The sequence below is a fragment of the Nuphar pumila genome, chromosome 3 (assembly GCF_984573655.1).
Source record: "Nuphar pumila chromosome 3, dmNupPumi1.hap1.1, whole genome shotgun sequence".
NCBI lineage: Eukaryota > Viridiplantae > Streptophyta > Magnoliopsida > Nymphaeales > Nymphaeaceae > Nuphar > Nuphar pumila.
In genome coordinates this window covers 114,608,406-114,626,527 of record NC_143251.1, presented here as the reverse complement: position 1 = coordinate 114,626,527, position 18,122 = coordinate 114,608,406, and the positions used below count along the sequence as shown (strand labels likewise).

Genomic DNA, 18,122 nt, shown 5'->3' with positions numbered 1-18,122 from the left:
AAAACGATCAGAGGAGAGAACAAAAAACGATCAGAGGAGAGAATAGATCATTTCAACGTGATATGTTTTAGAGAAAAATAATACACAGATCTTCAGATATAGATCTAAATAGAAAAACAATACCAGATCTGATATGATCAGATCTGTCTTAGACTGAATGAAGAAAATGATAGAATATAGAGAAAACCAAGAAAACCCAGATCTGAAATTCAGATTTGAGGTAAAACCGAAGAGAAAAGAAAAAAATTCAGATCTGGACAAAAGAAGAGAGGGAAGAAAGATGAAACCAACCTTAGTGAGCATGGATTGGTTCAACTTGCTCTGATACCATGTTGGAATTTGTATTTCTAGCCCACGTCAACTTTTAACAGAGAAAAAGATAGAGAAGGAGAAGGGATTGCTGCACACTGAAAAGGTCATTACGTGACCTAGAAAGGCTGTATTTATATACAGTGATTTACAAAATACTGTGGACGAAAATATCTTTGATTATAAAAACAAAATATAAATATGTGCACATATGCAAATTAGAAATACTAAACATAAAGTATGGATCTGGACCAGATGTAAGTCCAGAACCATATCACCTCTTCTTTAACACACTCGAGACCATTTGAGGTCCACACAGACGCCTCAGACTTTGCCATCAATGGAGTTATTATGCAGGATGGTCATCCGATCACATATGAGAGTCGTAAGCTAAAAGATGGAGAGAGGCATTACACAGTGCATGAACATGTGATGACAACCATCGTATATTGCCTCAGGACTTGGCGGCACTACCTTCTGAGTGCCCAGTTCATCGTCAATACGGACAATGTTGCCACGAGCTATTTTCAAATATAGAAGAAGCTGACGCCTAAGCAAGCTCGGTGGCAGATGTTTTTGGCTGAGTTCGAGTTTGCCTTAGAGTACAAGGTTGGGAAGATCAATGTTGTAGCGGATGTCTTGAGCCGCAAGGCTGAACTGGCTGCAGCGCGTGTAGAGCCTTTCAAAGTGCATTTGGAAGGCGCTTTGCTGAGTCGCATCTGCTAAGATACGCAGTACGTTCCGACGGCGCAACACCTTATTTGTCTGGCGCAGGCGGGGAAGACTCAACAATTTTGACTACAAGACGACCCTCTCGTGACAAAAGTAGGACGCATCTTCGTGCCGCGGTAGGGAAGCCTTCGTCGAGAGTTGCTTAAGGAGTGCCATGATACATTATGGGCCGACCATCTTGGTCAAGAACGGACCTTAGCACTCCTTGAGCGCGGCTACTATTAGCCGCAGATGAGGAACGATGTGGAGGGGTATGTGCGAACATGCTTCGTCTGCTAGCAAGACAAGGGGACCAACAAGAAGATTGTTGGCCTCCTTGAGCCTATACCGATTCCAGAACGTCCTTGGTAAAGCATCTCCATGGACTTCATTGTTAGTCTGTCGAAGGTAGATGACAGTATGACACCAACTTCATCCTTATGGTGGTTGATCGTTTCTCAAAGTATGTCACATTCATCCCAACTTTTAAGGAGTGCCCTGCAGAGTTATTTGTAAAGCATGTGGTGAAGCACTGGGGCATACCAAAGAGCATTGTGAGTGATCGCGATGCTCGCTTCACGGGCAAGTTCTGGTGTGAAGTATTTCAGCTACTTAGTTCTGATTTGTTGTTTTCAACAAGCTTCCATCCGCAGACTGATGGACAAACATAGCACATCAACGGGATACTCGAGCAGTACCTTAGGCACTTTGTTAGTGCCAATCAAAAAAATTGGGCGACGCTCCTTGACGTGACACAATTTTGTTACAATTTACAGAAGAGCGAGTCTTCAGGCCACAACCCATTTGAAATAGCCACGGGGCAGCAACCGCTGACCTTGCACACTTTTGCCGTGCAAGAAAAGGGAAGGTCATCTTTCGCCTATCAGTTTGTTCGAGACTGACACGAGCAAAATAAGTTGACGAAGGCATTTCTATATAAGGCAGCAAAGAGAATGAAGAAGTGGGCGGACAAGCATCGTCGACCTGCTGGGTTCCAAGTTGGGGACCAAGTGTTGGTGAAGCCTTATCCTGGTCACATAGGTATATTCTGTGGGTGGCACCGCGTACTGATCAGAAAGTATGAAGAATCATTCACCATTACAAAGAAGGTGGGAAAATTGGCGTACAAGCTGGAGTTGCCCCCAGATTTCAAGGTGCACCCGGTGTTCCACGTGTGCAACCTCAAACAATTCCATACAGATGACGGAGATCCAGAACGTAGCGTGCCACAATGCGCTCTCATCATGTAGAGAGCCTCGGCAACACAACTGGCCGAGAAACACCTCAGTCAGATCCTTCGCTACGAGATCAATTACTTGGGCGAAGCGAAGAAATACCTAGTGCAGTGGGAGAAAACAGTGGAACCTACGTGGGAGTCAGCTTTCCGAATGAGCAGCCGCTACCCGACTGAAATCAGGGCTTACCATAAAACAGATGATGCCGAGGACGGCGCATGATTTGAAGGGGAGAGCATGTTCCCTTATGACTTACATGGTAAGGTTGCATCTAGAGTCTGTTTTGCTTTCGTTGAGTCTAATGTAAGCTGCCCAGTTCAGGTTAATCAATACTCCGAAGGGGCAGCCCGTATACTTAAACTGTAAGAGGCCTACGGGCTAAATTGTGAATGAATCAAATGCGTTGAGCTTTCTTTTGTTCACCCTCGTTGTGATTGTTTCTTGTGATTGCAATTCTTCTCCCTCCATTCTCTCTTGCACTCTGATTACAAGCTTTCGCGACTGGCGAACGAGCGATAAGTAGACTTGCGGCGGTAAGGAAGGACCGTCGTGCCACGCTGGCCTATTGACGAAAATAGGCCTGTGACAACGTATATCTATCTTTTTAATGGGCAAACAATATTAAAGGTAAAATATCGTGAGATTTTCAAATTCATTTTTATTGTGATATTATCATGATATTGTCACGATATCATGGTAATATCTAGACATTTTCAATCACTTTACTTTTATATTTCTTTTATACATAGAGTCCTTTTGGTAATATTGTCCTTAAGAGAAAACTACATGGGCCCGTCTTCTTTATTAGGGCAAACACAACATAGTAAAGAATATGACTAAAATTCCCCTACCTAACTATCATTTAGAACAATGTACATTAAGAAATATAAAATAATAGGAAAATGAACAACTATGACCCTAGCACAGTCAAACGTATAATTTTTCACATTCCCCCTCAAACTTGAGATGGTGTAATATGTACCATCACGAGTTTGGAGACGAGTATAAAACTGGTGGATTGACTGTGCTTTGGTATATACAACAGGTGTTCGATGTGCAGATCAAACAGTCATTCCTCAAACTCAATTTGCAGCTGTTGAGCCTAACTCTATTTGAAGCATGAATGCTGAATCAACCTTTGTGTTTAACTATGTCACACGGACTCGGCTCCAAGGTCGATGCACCCGTGTCGACACGCACCGACACGGGTGCGGCTCGGACTCGGTCAACCCGACCCTGGGTGCGGTCAACGCACCTAGGGTCATTTTGGTCCATTTTTTGGATTTAAAAAAAAAAAATTCTGGGCTACAGAATTTAAAAAAAAAAAACTTGGGAGGGGGGAGGGGGGTGCTGCCAGGGGCGCCCCCCCTGGACCCCTGCCCGCTGACCGCGCAGCGGGACCCGTACCGGGGGGAACCCCCCCCTCCCGTAAGGAAAAAAATCCTGAATCAGGCTTCACAACGCATCACCTGTCCCCTAATGGTCACAACTTTGACCGAGTCTTATATATATATATATATATATACAACAACAACTACGCCTTCATCCCAAAACAATTGGGGTCGGCGATATGAACCAACAAAGAAAATCATTATGGGTCTTCCACATGAATCCTTCTCCTCCATTCATTTCTATCCAATGCCATGTCCTCGATGAGGTTCAAAGCATTCATATCCTTTCTTATCACCTTCATCCATGTCTTCCTAGGCCTACCCCGACCTTTTTTAACTAATACATTTTCCCATTTCTCCATCCTTCTAACTGGAGCATCATTAGGCCTTCGTCGAATATGCCCAAACCACCGTAAACGATTCTCTCTCATCTTATTTTCAATGGGTGCAACGCCTACCTTCTTACGTATCTCCTCGTTTCGAATCTTATCTTTTATTGTATTTCCACACATCCATCTCATCATACGCATCTCAGCTACACTCATTTTTTGAATATGATGTCTCTTGGCAGCCCAACATTCCGTACTATATAGTAAAGCGGGCCTAATAGCCGTCCTATAAAACTTTTCCTTCAACCGCAATGGCATTCTACGATCGCACAACACTCCAGTTGCACTCTTCCATTTTATCCACCCAACCTAAATATGCGGAAAAGAAATGTATGTCCTACAATGGACATTCACACATAGAAATCAAAGAACAAGTCCAAAAGATGACATACACAAAAGCCAATAATGGCTAGAAAGCATAAAATCTTATAAATGCACTAAAGGGCTTGAAGAAGCCACACATTACAAAGGGGGAGACCCCACTTATTTATAGGCAAGAGAGGAGTGAGAGAGGGTTTAGAGAAGAGAGAGAAAAGGCACCATTGGGAGACCCAACAAGGTGTCGTTGGGCTCCCAACGGTCACAATTGTGACCGTTGGGGGCCCAACGACTCCTTGTTGGGGCCCCCCAATGAAGGTGCATTTAATGCACAAAAAAGAAAAAGAAAAAATAAGGAAAAATGAGAAAAAGGAAAAAAAAAGAAAAAGTAAAAGAAGGAAAAAGACTATACTGCCCCTATTGGGCGATTTTACAGAAATACCCCTTATCGGGTATGGGTGAATATATTTATATATATATATATTTATATATATATATATATATAAATATATTGATTACATGTATATTTTAACACCCCCCCTCAAGCTTTACGGGGATACAACCGAAAGCTTGTTGAGAAGAAACATGAAACGAGGAGTAGCAAGAGCTTTAGTGAAGAAGTCTGCCAACTGGTACTCGGATGTGACGTAGGGCAGTGTTATGGTTCCTTTTAAGTATTCATCTCGAACATAGTGGCAGTCCATCTCTATGTGTTTAGTCCGCTCATGGAGGTGTGATTGCTTGCAATGTAAATGGCGCTTTTGTTATCACAACACATCTTCGAAGGAGTGGAGATGATTACGCCCATATCATTGAGGAGACTTCTAAGCCATACAAGCTCCATGGTTGTAGTGGCCATTGCACGATATTCCGCTTCAGTTGAGGATAATGACACCTTTTGCTGCTTCTTGCATCTCCAAGAGATCATAGAGTCACCTAGGAAAACACAAAAACCTGTAGTTGAGACTCTATCATTAGGGTTTCCTCCCCAATCAGCATCGGTATAAGCAATTAAATTAAGAGATGATGAAGAGGAAAGAAAAACTCCCTTAGTTATGGTGTTTTTAATGTATCTGACTATTCTTAAGACTGCACTCATGTGCACAGATGTAGGTGCATGTTGAAACTGACTGACTGAGTGAACTGCATGAGCTATGTCTGGCCGATAGATGGATAAGTAGGTCAGGGCCCCAACAAGTTGCTGGTAGGGAGTAGGATTCTCGAGAAGTGTTCCATCTTCCAACCTTAACTTTGTATTGATGACCTCAGGGGTGTCTGCCTTCTTATCATCGGAAATTCCAGATTTGGAACAAATGTCAGCAGCAAGTTTCATCTGAGAGAGAATATACCCTCGGGGAGAGTAGGCAACTTCAATACCTAAAAAATATCTTAAGAAACCAAGGTCAGACATATCAAAATTTTCTTTTAAAACTTTCTTAATATCATGGATTCCTTGTTCATCACTTCCAGTGATGATCATATCATCAACATATAGTAGGAGAATCACTACTGAAGATCCTACACTTTTCACAAACAACGCAGTGTCGGTATAACATGAACGAAAATTCAAACTAGTCATTACACTGCTAAATCTGTCATGCCAAGCTTTTGGAGCTTGTTTTAACCCATATAGTGCCTTTTTTAGTTTAAGAATTTTGTTTTCACCAATAGATACTCCTGGTGGAGGATCCATATAGACCTCTTCACTTAATTCGCCATTAAGAAATGCGTTCTTAACATCCAATTGATAGATAGGCCATTTTTTAATGGATGCAACTGCAATAAGAGTCCTAACACTAGTCATTCTAGCTACGGGAGCGAAGGTTTCTTCATAATCTATTCCGTACTCTTGAGCATACCCTTTGGCTACCAACCTAGCTTTATAACGTTCTAATGACCCATCACTTTTAGTTTTAATTTTGAAGACCCATCTACATCCAATAGACTTCTTTCCAGTGGGTAATGAAGTTATTTCCCAAGTTTTAGCCTTTTCAAGGGCACTAAGTTCTAGTTTCATGGCTTCAACCCATTGAGGAATGTTTTTGGCTTCATTATAGTTTGATGGTTCATGATAAGAGTGTAATGCAATTAGGCATGCCTTATATTTAGGTGTTAGGGACTCATAGGAAACAAACCTATTTGGTGGATTGGAGATCCGGCTAGATCTCCTTAAAGAGGTTTCTTCTTGGTTGGAACTTTGAGAATATTTTTCTAACGCACTAATGGGAGTTTCTTGACCATGCCTAGCATAGGTTTGTATTGACCTATTTTCAACATCATTACTTCCATTTTCAACATTACTAAGAGGAGTATCCTCTAAATCATTAGAAACATCCTCAATGTGGGGGAGTCACATCTTCTTGAGAGAGAAGATCAAATAAGAAAGCATATTCGCTTTCATCAATATCTTTATTTTTCTCAAAACCGTTCTCATTTTCTAAAAAGGTAACATCTTTGGATACATATAGTTTGTTGTTTTTGGGATCGAAGCACCTAAAACCCTTTTGATTTTCTCCGTATCCTAAGAACACACATTCGATAGCTTTGGGAGATAACTTATCTCTTTTATGTGTAAGGACAAAACACTTACACCCAAAAATTCTTAATCTATTAAAATCGGGTGTTCTTTCAAAAAGTCTTTCATATGGAGATATATTTTGTAGAGATGAGGATATCATCCTATTTATCAAATAAGTAGAGGTTAAGGCGGCTTCGGCCCAATAGCATTTTGGAATTTCTTTGGAAATGAGAAGAGTCCTAGAGGTTTCCAAGATGTGTCTATGCTTTCTTTCGGCTAGACCGTTTTGTTGGGGAGTCCTAGGACATGACCTTTGATGACAAATTCCATTGGTTTCCAAATATTCTTGAAATTCATTTGATAGATATTCTCCACCGGAATCGGATCGAAGAATGGAGATATTAGTTGAAAATTGATTTTTGACAATCATATGAAATTTTTTAAAAAAGTTAAAGACTTCGGATTTTAGATTGAGAAAATATATCCACACATATCGAGTGAAATCATCAATGAAAGTAACATAATATGAGTATCCTCCTTTTGATATGACTGGAGAAGGACCCCAAACATTCGAATGAACTAGTTCAAAGGGTCTTTTTGACACAAATGTTCTTTTTGGAAAGGGGGTGAATTTCATTTTTCCAAAAATACAACTCTTATAAACAAAATGTTTCTCATTACAAAATCTCTTTCCAAAAGGAAAGGAGTACATTTTTGAGAAGCTTGGATGTCCAAGTCTTTGATGCCAAGTTTCTATATTTTTATCTTGGACATAATTACAAAATGAGTTAGTAGGAAGTTTCAAATTGGTCATGTAGTAGAGATCTCCCCTCCTATGGCCTTGCCCAATCCGCTTCCCGGACTGGAGATCCTGTATAGAGCAATCTTGGGTTGAGAAGGAGATTTCACATCCATGATCACATATTTGAGAGACAGATAAAAGATTTAAATTAAGCTGAGGTACTACTCTTACATTTGGCACAAAAAAATCTTTTGAAAAATCTAAGGTTCCAAAACTTTTAACTTGTAAAGAGGTACCATCAGCGGTGGAAACAAAGGATTTTTTGGAGTTGCTACATATATTGGATAGTCCATTTTCAATAGGGGTCATATGAAAAGATGCTCCAGAGTCAAGAATCCAAGAAGGCGTACCTGGAGGAGAAGAAGAGACAATGGCGGCTCCCGAAGTTGATGGTGACTTGAGTAGGATTTGAAGTGCTTCGGATAGTTGAGCAAGGGAGAAGGACTCTTTCCCTTTCATAGGCTCCTCCTTCTTTTGCGGGATTTCTTCAATAATAGCAACTTTACCTTTTGGAGGTTCATTTATCTTTGGACAATTAGGTCTTATATGACCCGGTTCTTGACAATGATGGCAAATGGCTTTCCTATAATTGCCATTATAGTTATTTTGCCTCCCAAAGTGTGAAGGCTTGTAGGTTTTCATATGATTGCCGGGTTTAGTCATGGCAAGAACTTCATCTCCTCCTTTAATCATACCAAGACGTGTTTCCTCTTGGCATATTTCGGCTATTGCATCTTCCAAAGGAAGTGGTTTGGATCTATGAAGGAGGGAGGACCTCACTTGTTCATATTCGGGCCTAAGCCCATGTAAAAATTGGAAAAAGTGTTCTTTCTCCATTTGTTCTCTTCGCATTTCCACATCTTCACTTGATACCCATTTAGGTTCAAGAAGAGATAACTCATCCCACAAAGGGCCAAGAGTGCTATAGTAATCTCTTACACTCATTTCACCTTGCTTAATGGTACGGATTTTCTCTTGGATAAAGAATTGACGAGCAAGGTCTTTTTGGGTATACATACCTTTCATAAAGAACCATGCTTCATTTGCTAGGCGGAATTTAACAATGTTGGCGCAAATCTTTAGCTCCACGTTGTTCATGAACCATGCAAGAATTTTTGCATGCTTACTTTCTCAATCTTCAACCTTGGATTGATGATCTTCCATAGCCTTCATGCAAGCATTTCCTTCTAGGGCTTTTTCTTGATCACCATCTATTTTCGTAAGTTGAAGTTGAGGTTCCCTAATGGTGCCCATAACGTATCCCCAAAGCTTTTTACCTTTGAGGTTGTTCTCCATGGCGGCGGCCCACATCATGTAGTTAGTACCATTGAGCTTGAAGGAGAGATCAATCTTTTGTTCTCCTTCCATTATATAATCAACAATGGAGGACAAGCAAAGAGAGATAGAACAAGACAACAAACAATATGAATCAAGAGCACAACCAAGGCTCTGATACCATGAAATGAAATATGCGGAAAAGAAATGTATGTCCTACAATGGACATTCACACATAGAAATCAAAGAACAAGTCCAAAAGAGGACATACACAAAAGCCAATAATGGCTAGAAAGCATAAAATCTTATAAATGCACTAAAGGGCTTGAAGAAGCCACACATTACAAAGGGGGAGACCCCACTTATTTATAGGCAAGAGAGGAGTGAGAGAGGGTTTAGAGAAGAGAGAGAAAAGGCACCATTGGGAGACCCAACAAGGTGTCGTTGGGCTCCCAACGGTCACAATTGTGACCGTTGGGGGCCCAACGACTCCTTGTTGGGGCCCCCAATGAAGGTGCATTTAATGCACAAAAAAGAAAAAGAAAAAATAAGGAAAAAGGAGAAAAAGGAAAAAGAAAAGAAAAAGTAAAAAAAGTTGAGTAACTTCTATATCATGCTTGTGGCATTAGATACAAATAAACTTGTGTCATAAATGGTGTCAGTTGTCAACTGTTTAACTGGATTTTTCTTGTCAGTGCAAATTTGTTCTTTCTTACGTGGATACAACTAACAAAAAAACAGAAAAATGCAGTGTATTTTTCTCATAGGATACATTCATATGTTTTCACTTGTTAACTTACTAAATTCAGAAATTTGATTTTGTTGTCGTGTTTGCTTCATTTTCTACTTGTAGGATAGATCAAGTCAACCATGTGGCAGAGGAGGTTCTGATGAGAATTTGATGACAACACCGGTTATGGTTGGAATGAGTGGCGGGAGTCGGGGACTTCTCAGGACACCAGTTTCTGGTGGGGTTCAGAATGCTACTTCTGCTCATGATTTACCTCGGCCAGCCTTGGCAGTTCGCAATCTGATGGAGCAGGTGTAACTATTTTCTGTTGTGAAATCTTGTCTTTTAGTGGATGTTCAATTTTTTTTGCAGATATTTTAAGTCATTTTTGATGTTGCAAATGGAGGCATTATGTCTTTTACTGAATCTATTGTCATGCCACTTATGTGTTGCTAATTCAAGGTCAGATTTGCTCACATATGCACTGTGATGTCACGTATGCATCACCGACGGCAGGGATATCCATTTGGTTCACTAGTTGACTTTGCACCAGATTCAATGGGCCGTAAGTCTGATGTTTGAGAACTTGGCTGTAAATAAACTGTTGTGAAAGAGCAGTGAATAGAACTTTCCAGTTTAGCAACATATAATAATTCTCATCATGTTTACAGATCCAATCTTTTCATTTTCACCATTGGCTATCCACACGAGAAATTTGCTAGCTGATCCACGATGTACGCTTGTTGTTCAGGTAATCTGGCTGTATGGTGTGAAGCATGTTTTGTCTTTGTTGTACGTATGGTTGTTAATGGTTTCTCTTCATGATTTAATTTCATAAACAACCGATTTCAAATTTAGGTACCTGGATGGAGTGGAGTAACAGTTTTTGGAGATGTTTACCCACTTCCTGCTGATAAACAGGTGATTTTGAGGTGCAAAGCATTTTGTTCAGAGTATTCATTTGTAGAGATGAAATTATCATGTTGAGAATCTCTTGTTTGCTATACATGCACCAAAACATCTTATATATAATGTGGGACCATATTTGCTACAGTTGTTTGTAGGTACCAATCAGTGTTATTAAAAACGCGCCTCAAGGCGCAAAAAGCGCGCCTCGCCTCAAGGCGCAAAAAGCGCGCCTCGCCTCAAGGCGAGGGCCTTTGTGCCTTGAGGCGCAGCATAAAAGCGTAAATACCCTAAGGTGTACGCCTCATACGCTTTGAGGGGTACGCCTCGGGGCAAGGCGCGCCTCAAAGTGAGGCGTACACGCCTCAATTTTTTGGTCAAATGGGGGTCAAAGCCCCCATTTAACTGAAAATTAGGGTTAATATTGAGGGCCCTCATTCTCTGTTCGTCTCTCTGCGAGGCAAACAGTCCGCGTAAGCTCACCCAACAGGGTGGCATTTGGCCAATCCCTTCCGCCTGGCTTGTGGCAGCAGCAACAGGGTAGCTGCAGTTGTCGCCAGCGGCAAAAAAAAGAAAAGAAGAAGAAGAAGAAGAAGAAGAAGAAGAAGAAGAAGAAGAAGAAGAAGAAGAAGAAGAAGAAGGGGAGGAGGGGACTCACCTGCGCAGTGGGCGGCGGCGACGACTCTCTTGGTGGTGGTAGTGGAGTAGGCAGAGCAGAGAGAGGGAGAGAGAGAGGGATCTGAGAGGGAGCGTGGGGGGTAAACATAGAGAGGAGTGAACGAGAGAGAGACTCTCATGAAGAGGAAGAGTCGGGAGTGGAGATCGGCTAGTTTGCGGTCCACAGGAAAGGGGGGCAGATCAGGTCCTGCTGAACATGAGCGTTTTTGCTCATGCGGACCGTCTGTTTGCATTTTGGATGAATGCCACGTGGTTTTGTTGACTTTTAAGCTTTTTAAAATGCAAATCGAATGGCCACGATGTCGGCATGACCTGATCTGCTTCCCAAATTGAGTGTGTATGTACAGTTTGGCGAGTACTAATATATTCACCCAGACCTGTCTTTGATTGCGGATGGAAAGTGAGAAAGGCAATCCCATTCATCCACCGTCCTTTGGTATTAATGCATATCGTACCCATTTCTGCTCATAAGTATAAAATGAGTGGCTCTCCATTCACTACCACTGCGAGCTTAGGGGCCGACGCACATTGCTTAGGGGCTCTCCATTCAGCATGACCCGATCTGCTCCCCTTATTAGACTATCCAGTTAAGCGGGTCTGGTTTATAATGGATCCAAGGTCCAACCAGATATAAGTTAATCGGGTCCATGTCCAAGTCCAGGCACAAATGAAATATATACATGAGGGAAAATGTTTGCTATCCTTTGTTGGTTCCAAACCCCTTAGTTGAAGCTCATACGGCGAAGGTCCTGTTGGCCAAATATGATTCCATGGATGTGTTCAACATAGTCAAAATAATACGAATAGACTCTTATATATTATATTTTAATGTAAAATTTATGATTTTTTTTTTAAAAAATTGAGGCTTACGCCTTACGCCTCGCCTCAGATTTTGGTGGAGCGCCTCGCTACGCCTCGACGCTTTTCACAACACTGGTACCAATGTTTTTTTTTCTCATATTTTTTTGTTGTTTGTCATAAAACTAACCTTGCCGATGCGATCTTATTTTTTTTTAGTGTGAATCGGTTCTTTGATTGTCCGGTTGCGACACATAGACAAGTTCTTATAAGGCTTCAAAAATCAGCGGCCTACAATGTCCGATACTTTGGTCATAAAAATCAATTTTTTTTGCGTCAACAAAACATGATGAAAAGCCAATCCCCACTATTTTGGACATGCTATAAACGTTTGTAATAAAACATTACCCTATATATACTACAAAAACTTATAACCCTAAATTTAGTATTCTAAAGCACGTCCAGGTGCTCACCTAGGCACCTATGGGCTTGTGTTTGAAACAAATGAACAAACAAAATGGACAGAACACTCATTTTGTCCGTTCTATAATAACTGTACCAAGTCCAACGTTTGTTTCGACTGTACAAGAGGTTGTGCTCTTTGTGTTCAACGTTTGTTTTATGTTGAATGCGGACAGCATGAACACACATGGAAAATGGGTTGGATAATTTCATTTTGGATCGTAAGACTTTATCCGCCCGACCATATGAGTATTTTAACATACTAAGAAGAAGAACGAAGAATGAAGAAAAAAAGAGAGTGAGAGAGAGGAACCAAGAAGTTGTAATGAAATAGAGAAAAATACAAAAACAATGTCACTAAGGGCTTTACAAGATTACTATCAGAAAAGTGCATAAGCACAAACCAATGCCACTAAGGACTTACAAGATTGCAATCACAATGTGCACAAATACAAGTCCACTATAGGACAAAACAATAGCCAATAAGGGACAACAACACAAGCGCTAAGTGCATGTAAAACAAAGGAACTAAATAGAAAAACATAAAATGTGAAAAATATTCATCTTTATTGAGCATAAATGCTTAAGATAAGCATTGCAAAACCTGAGGATAAGCGGTCTCTTATATACACAAAGGAAGAGCCAAAAGGGAGTTCCCATAGAGTCGTTGGGATGCTTTCAACAACTCTTAAGAGCAAAAGACCTTAATATCCTTGGTTTTTGGGATAAAGACAATACAAAAATAAAAATAAAGAAAATTTTTTTTTGACCCTAGAGGACAGAACTTACTACACAAAGAAAAGATGAAAATACCCCTAGAGGGTATTTACCTATTACAGTGATAAATAAATAAATAAATAAATATATATATATATATATATATATATATATATATATATATATATATATATATATACACATCTTAACACCCCTTCGGACTTGCTAGTTATACCGAAAGTTTGAAAATACAAAAAAGAATCAAAGGACAGAATCTAAATCTTTGAGATTCTTCAAGGAAAATCTTCATCTTTATGACATATCAGAGAATTTTGCAAATACAAATCTTTAAATGTCTTTATTGGTGATCATCCCCAAACGCCTTCATCAGCTGTCTCCATGATGCATCGAAGGTATTTCTTTCTTAACCCATCACATCTTTAAGAACTTGTAGAGAAAGAACAAACCAAAAGGTTCCAAGTGCACAAGGAAAATATTTTAGCCCAATAATTATAAAGTTTTAAAACCAATATATTTTAAAACAAAAATAAAATTTCCAGACAAAATAGTAATACTTTTAGAAACATTAGATAATCATTAAGAAAGACAAGAGGAGTATTCCTAAAGGATGATTTTTTATGAAATTGAATCATAATCATAAAATCAACATATTTTTCAAGAAAACATAACATTGATCATAAGAAAATTTGATCATTAAAGGACATATGATTCATTAAGATGAGATAAATAATTATACATAAATAATAACTTAGGCATTTCAATCATGCATAGAATAAAAAAAGAGGTCTCAAAAAAGAACTTATTAACTTCATGCATACAATAATATGAACAAGATAATCAATATGAAACACACATATATATCTAACATGCAATTAAAGCATATTTAATGCACATAAGACGAAAATAAAAATAACTATTTTTATCAATAAAATACATGATTTTAATGTAAAAAATCAAATAGCCTTCAATTACGAACAAACGTGTTCACCAATATCAAGTGAAAAATACACAAGTGTTTTCGCAAGGAATACACTCAACACCCACAAAGGGGCAAACACAAGAAGACTCACAATATAAAGAATAAGATTTTGTTAAACATCACAAGTATGCAAAAAATGCTTGAAATTTTTATCCATAAACATCTTCTGTATAAGGAAAAATAAGTGGTAAAAGATTAGCAATTTCAATAAGAGATTTTGAAAACCCACATAACAAAGAGAATGCTATGTCACAGGGACTCGCCAACTAGGTGCTGCACCCGCACCCGATGCAGTCAACCTGACCCTGGGTGCAGTCAATGCACCCAGGGTCATTTATGTCCAACTTTTGGACTTTATATATATATATATATAATTTTTTATATTTTTGCCGCACCCCCACACTTAAGTCTTTTGAAAGTGTCTCACCCTCACCCTCACCCTCACCTGCACCCGCACCCATGTGACATAGAGAGAATGTTAATTGCAAATCAACACTAATTTGCAAAAAGTATGAAAAGATCTAAATTTTCACAAATATCAAGAAGTGATATTTTGCAAATTTTAACAATAGTTTAACCACCATAAGCAATCACCTCACTAGGCCTTCAAACCTCAAATCAAGTGTATCGACGACTAGAACAAGAGTATAGTCATCATACCACTAAAAAAATAAAGATACACACAAAGGTGTGTATAAACATCTCTTGTCTACATATAATGACACTTAAATACAAGTGTATCAGCGATTAGAACAAGTGCATAATGCCAACAATGTGCTAAAATCACACACGAAGGTATTTGTCTACATATAATGACATTAAAAAATCAAGTATATCAGTGACTAGATCAAGAGTATAATGTCAACGATGGACTATATGAATAAACATCTCTTGTCCACATATAATGACACTCAAAACTCAAGTGTATCATGTGGAAACTTGAATCGAGAGAGAGAGAAGAGAAAACTCTTTAATTCTATAAGGGCTAATCTCCTCATTAAATAGAGAGACACCACTATATAAAAAATTACTTACACGTCCCTCTTTATTTATGAAATATCAAATAACTTACCTTTTAGAAGACTTACGCTTAAAACCTCATCAGGACATTTAATCTCAACACTCTCCCTCAAGCTGGAGCATAGATATCGATCATGCTCAGCTTGTCACAACATTTTGAGAAATTTGGTCTAGCAAGAGGCTTTGTAAATATATCTGCAACTTGGTCCTCCGACTTTAGATATTTGGTAGCAATATGACCAGCTTGAACCATATCTGTTACGTAGTGACAATCAACCTCAATATGTTTTGTCCTCTCATGAAAGACTGGATTGCTCGCTATATATGTGGCTGCCTTGTTATCACACATCATTGTCATAGGAGATGAAACCTTCACCGGAAGATCATTTAGTACAGTTCGAACCCACATTAATTCAGCAGCTGTTTGAGCCATAGCCCTCTGATTCTGCACTTGACCTAGCAACCACCACATTTTTCTTCTTACTTCTCCATGGAATTAGGCTATTTCCCATAAACACACAGAATCCTGTAGTAGATTTTCTATCCACTACAGATCCTGCATAGTCGGCATCAGAGTAAGCCACTATTTCTAGGGTTCCACCTTTCTTGAATAATAACCCTTTTCCAGGAGAAGATTTTAAGTACCTGAGAATCATTATTGTTGCATTCCAGTGTACCTCAGTTGGTTTGTCCATAAATTGGCTAACCTTGCTTATTGCTAAAGCAATATCAGGTCTGGTCACAGTCACATATAGTAGCTTTCCTATCAGTGAGCGATAGCTTTTGCTATCAACAGGTTTCGACCCTTCTTCAAACAACTGAACTTTATGGTCCATGAGAATATTTGTTGGTTTAGCTCCCAACATTTCAGTTTCTTTTAATAAGTCAAGAACATACTTCCGTTGAGACAAAACCATTCCTTCACGGCTCCTGGCAACTTCTATACCCAGAAAATATCTAAGTGAGCCAAGGTCTTTTGTAACAAAATGTTTTTGAAGATGAACCTTTGTAGCTTCAATGTCTTTCATATCATCTTCTGTAAGAATGATGTCATCCACATATACCACCATAACAACTATACCTGAGTTAGTTTTCTTAATAAATAATGTATGGTCTGCCGCCGACCTATTAAAGCCAAACCTTGACATCACTTCAAACAACTTTTGAAACCATGCACGTGGACTTTGTTTCAAACCATATATCGCCTTTTTTAATCTACACACCTTCTGACACTCCCTCTCAACCTCGAAACCGGGAGGTTATTGCATGTATACTATCTCAGACAAATCCCCATATAGAAATGCATTTTTCACATCTAATTGACACAAACTCCATCCATGGTGAACAACTACGGAGAGAACAAGACGAATGGTACCCATCCGTGCAACAGGAGAAAAAGTTTCAAAGAAATCAATACCATAAGTCTGAGTATACCCTTTTGCTACTAATCTGGCCTTGTACCTTTCAATAAAACCATCTGATCTGTACTTTATTGTATATACCCATTTGCATCCAACAATGTCAGCATCTACTGGGGAATCAACTAGATTCCATGTATGTTGAGACAATAAGGCATCCATTTCTTCTTGCATAGCCTGCTTCCACCTGTTATCGAGCTCTGCTTGTTGATAGTTCAAAGGAATAGTTTCAGCAGATAAGGCTGAAATAAATGCTTTCATCTGATTTCTAATTCGGGCATCAGACACAAAATGAGATATGAGATATAAGGTACATTGTCGGGTCCCCTTCCGAAGAGCGATTGGCCTGTTATCATCATCATGAAGGTCACAGTTGTCAGTAGTACTTACCTCAGGAGAAGAAGAAGATGAAGGCCCTGGAGGAGATGGAGTTCTACGCACATATACTAATGGAGGATTATGAAATCGTGAGGAAGATAAAGATTGTTTAGGTAATGAGGGCACAGATTCCAAAGGAAAAGGAGGTACAGGAAGTGGAAAAGAATTAGCTGGATCAACTTGCATTTGAGTACCGGTACTAGAGTAATATGGAATGGATTCCAAGAAAGATACATCCGCACTGACATACTCTCGCCTAGAAATTGGATCATAACATCGATACCCTTTTTGATTTTTAGGATAACCTATAAACATGCATTTTGTAGCTTGAGCAGCTAATTTATCACGGTCAGGTCCAAGTTTGTGCATAAAACAAACGCACCCAAATATTTTAGGTGAGAACGAGAAGAGTGGGACATTAGGATTTAAGATATGTAGTGGAATTTGACTTCCCACGGAAGATGAAGGCATGCGGTTGATCAGATAACAAGCAGTGATAATCGCATCATCCCAATATATCGCAAGAACATTTGATTGAATCATAAGGGTACGTGCGACATCAAGGAGGTGCCTGTGTTTGTGCTCAACCACACCATTTTGTTGAGAGAAATATGCACAAGTAGTTTGGGTTTGATTACCATGGTCTTGATAAAATTGCAACAAGGCTTTGGTTTTGAACTCAAGAGCATTAACAGTGCGAACAATCTTGACAACAGATTCAAACTGAGTTTTTATTTTGAGAATTAAGGATTTGATAATACTTGGAACTTCAGATCTTTCTTTTATTAAAAACACCCACGACAACTTAGAAAAATCATCAACAATAACAAGATAATATCGACACTGAGTCCTGGTAGGAATCTTACTAGGACCCCATACATCTGCATGAAGAAGTTCAAAAACTTTATGACTGGACTGACTCTGACTAGAAGGAAATGAAATCCGATGATGCTTGCTCAACTGACATGCTTCGCACTGAAATGATGTAGTTGACGGAATTTGAGGGAAGACATAACGAAGCTTTGACAATGAAGGATGACCAAGACGACGATGCCACTGAACAAGAC

General features: G+C 39.4%; 1 protein-coding gene across 1 annotated transcript in view; it reads left to right on the top strand.

The window, feature by feature from the left end:
• LOC149843375 (non-canonical heme oxygenase HOZ, chloroplastic-like) overlaps window positions 1-18,122 on the top strand; it is a 51,545-nt gene that overhangs the window by 9,916 nt on the left and 23,507 nt on the right. Inside the window, exons 2-5 of the mRNA XM_090001805.1 lie at window positions 9,802-9,990; window positions 10,141-10,243; window positions 10,350-10,429; window positions 10,537-10,599. Of these exons, the coding sequence (XP_089857931.1) occupies window positions 9,802-9,990; window positions 10,141-10,243; window positions 10,350-10,429; window positions 10,537-10,599 (435 nt within the window). The remainder of the gene's footprint in view (window positions 1-9,801; window positions 9,991-10,140; window positions 10,244-10,349; window positions 10,430-10,536; window positions 10,600-18,122) is intronic.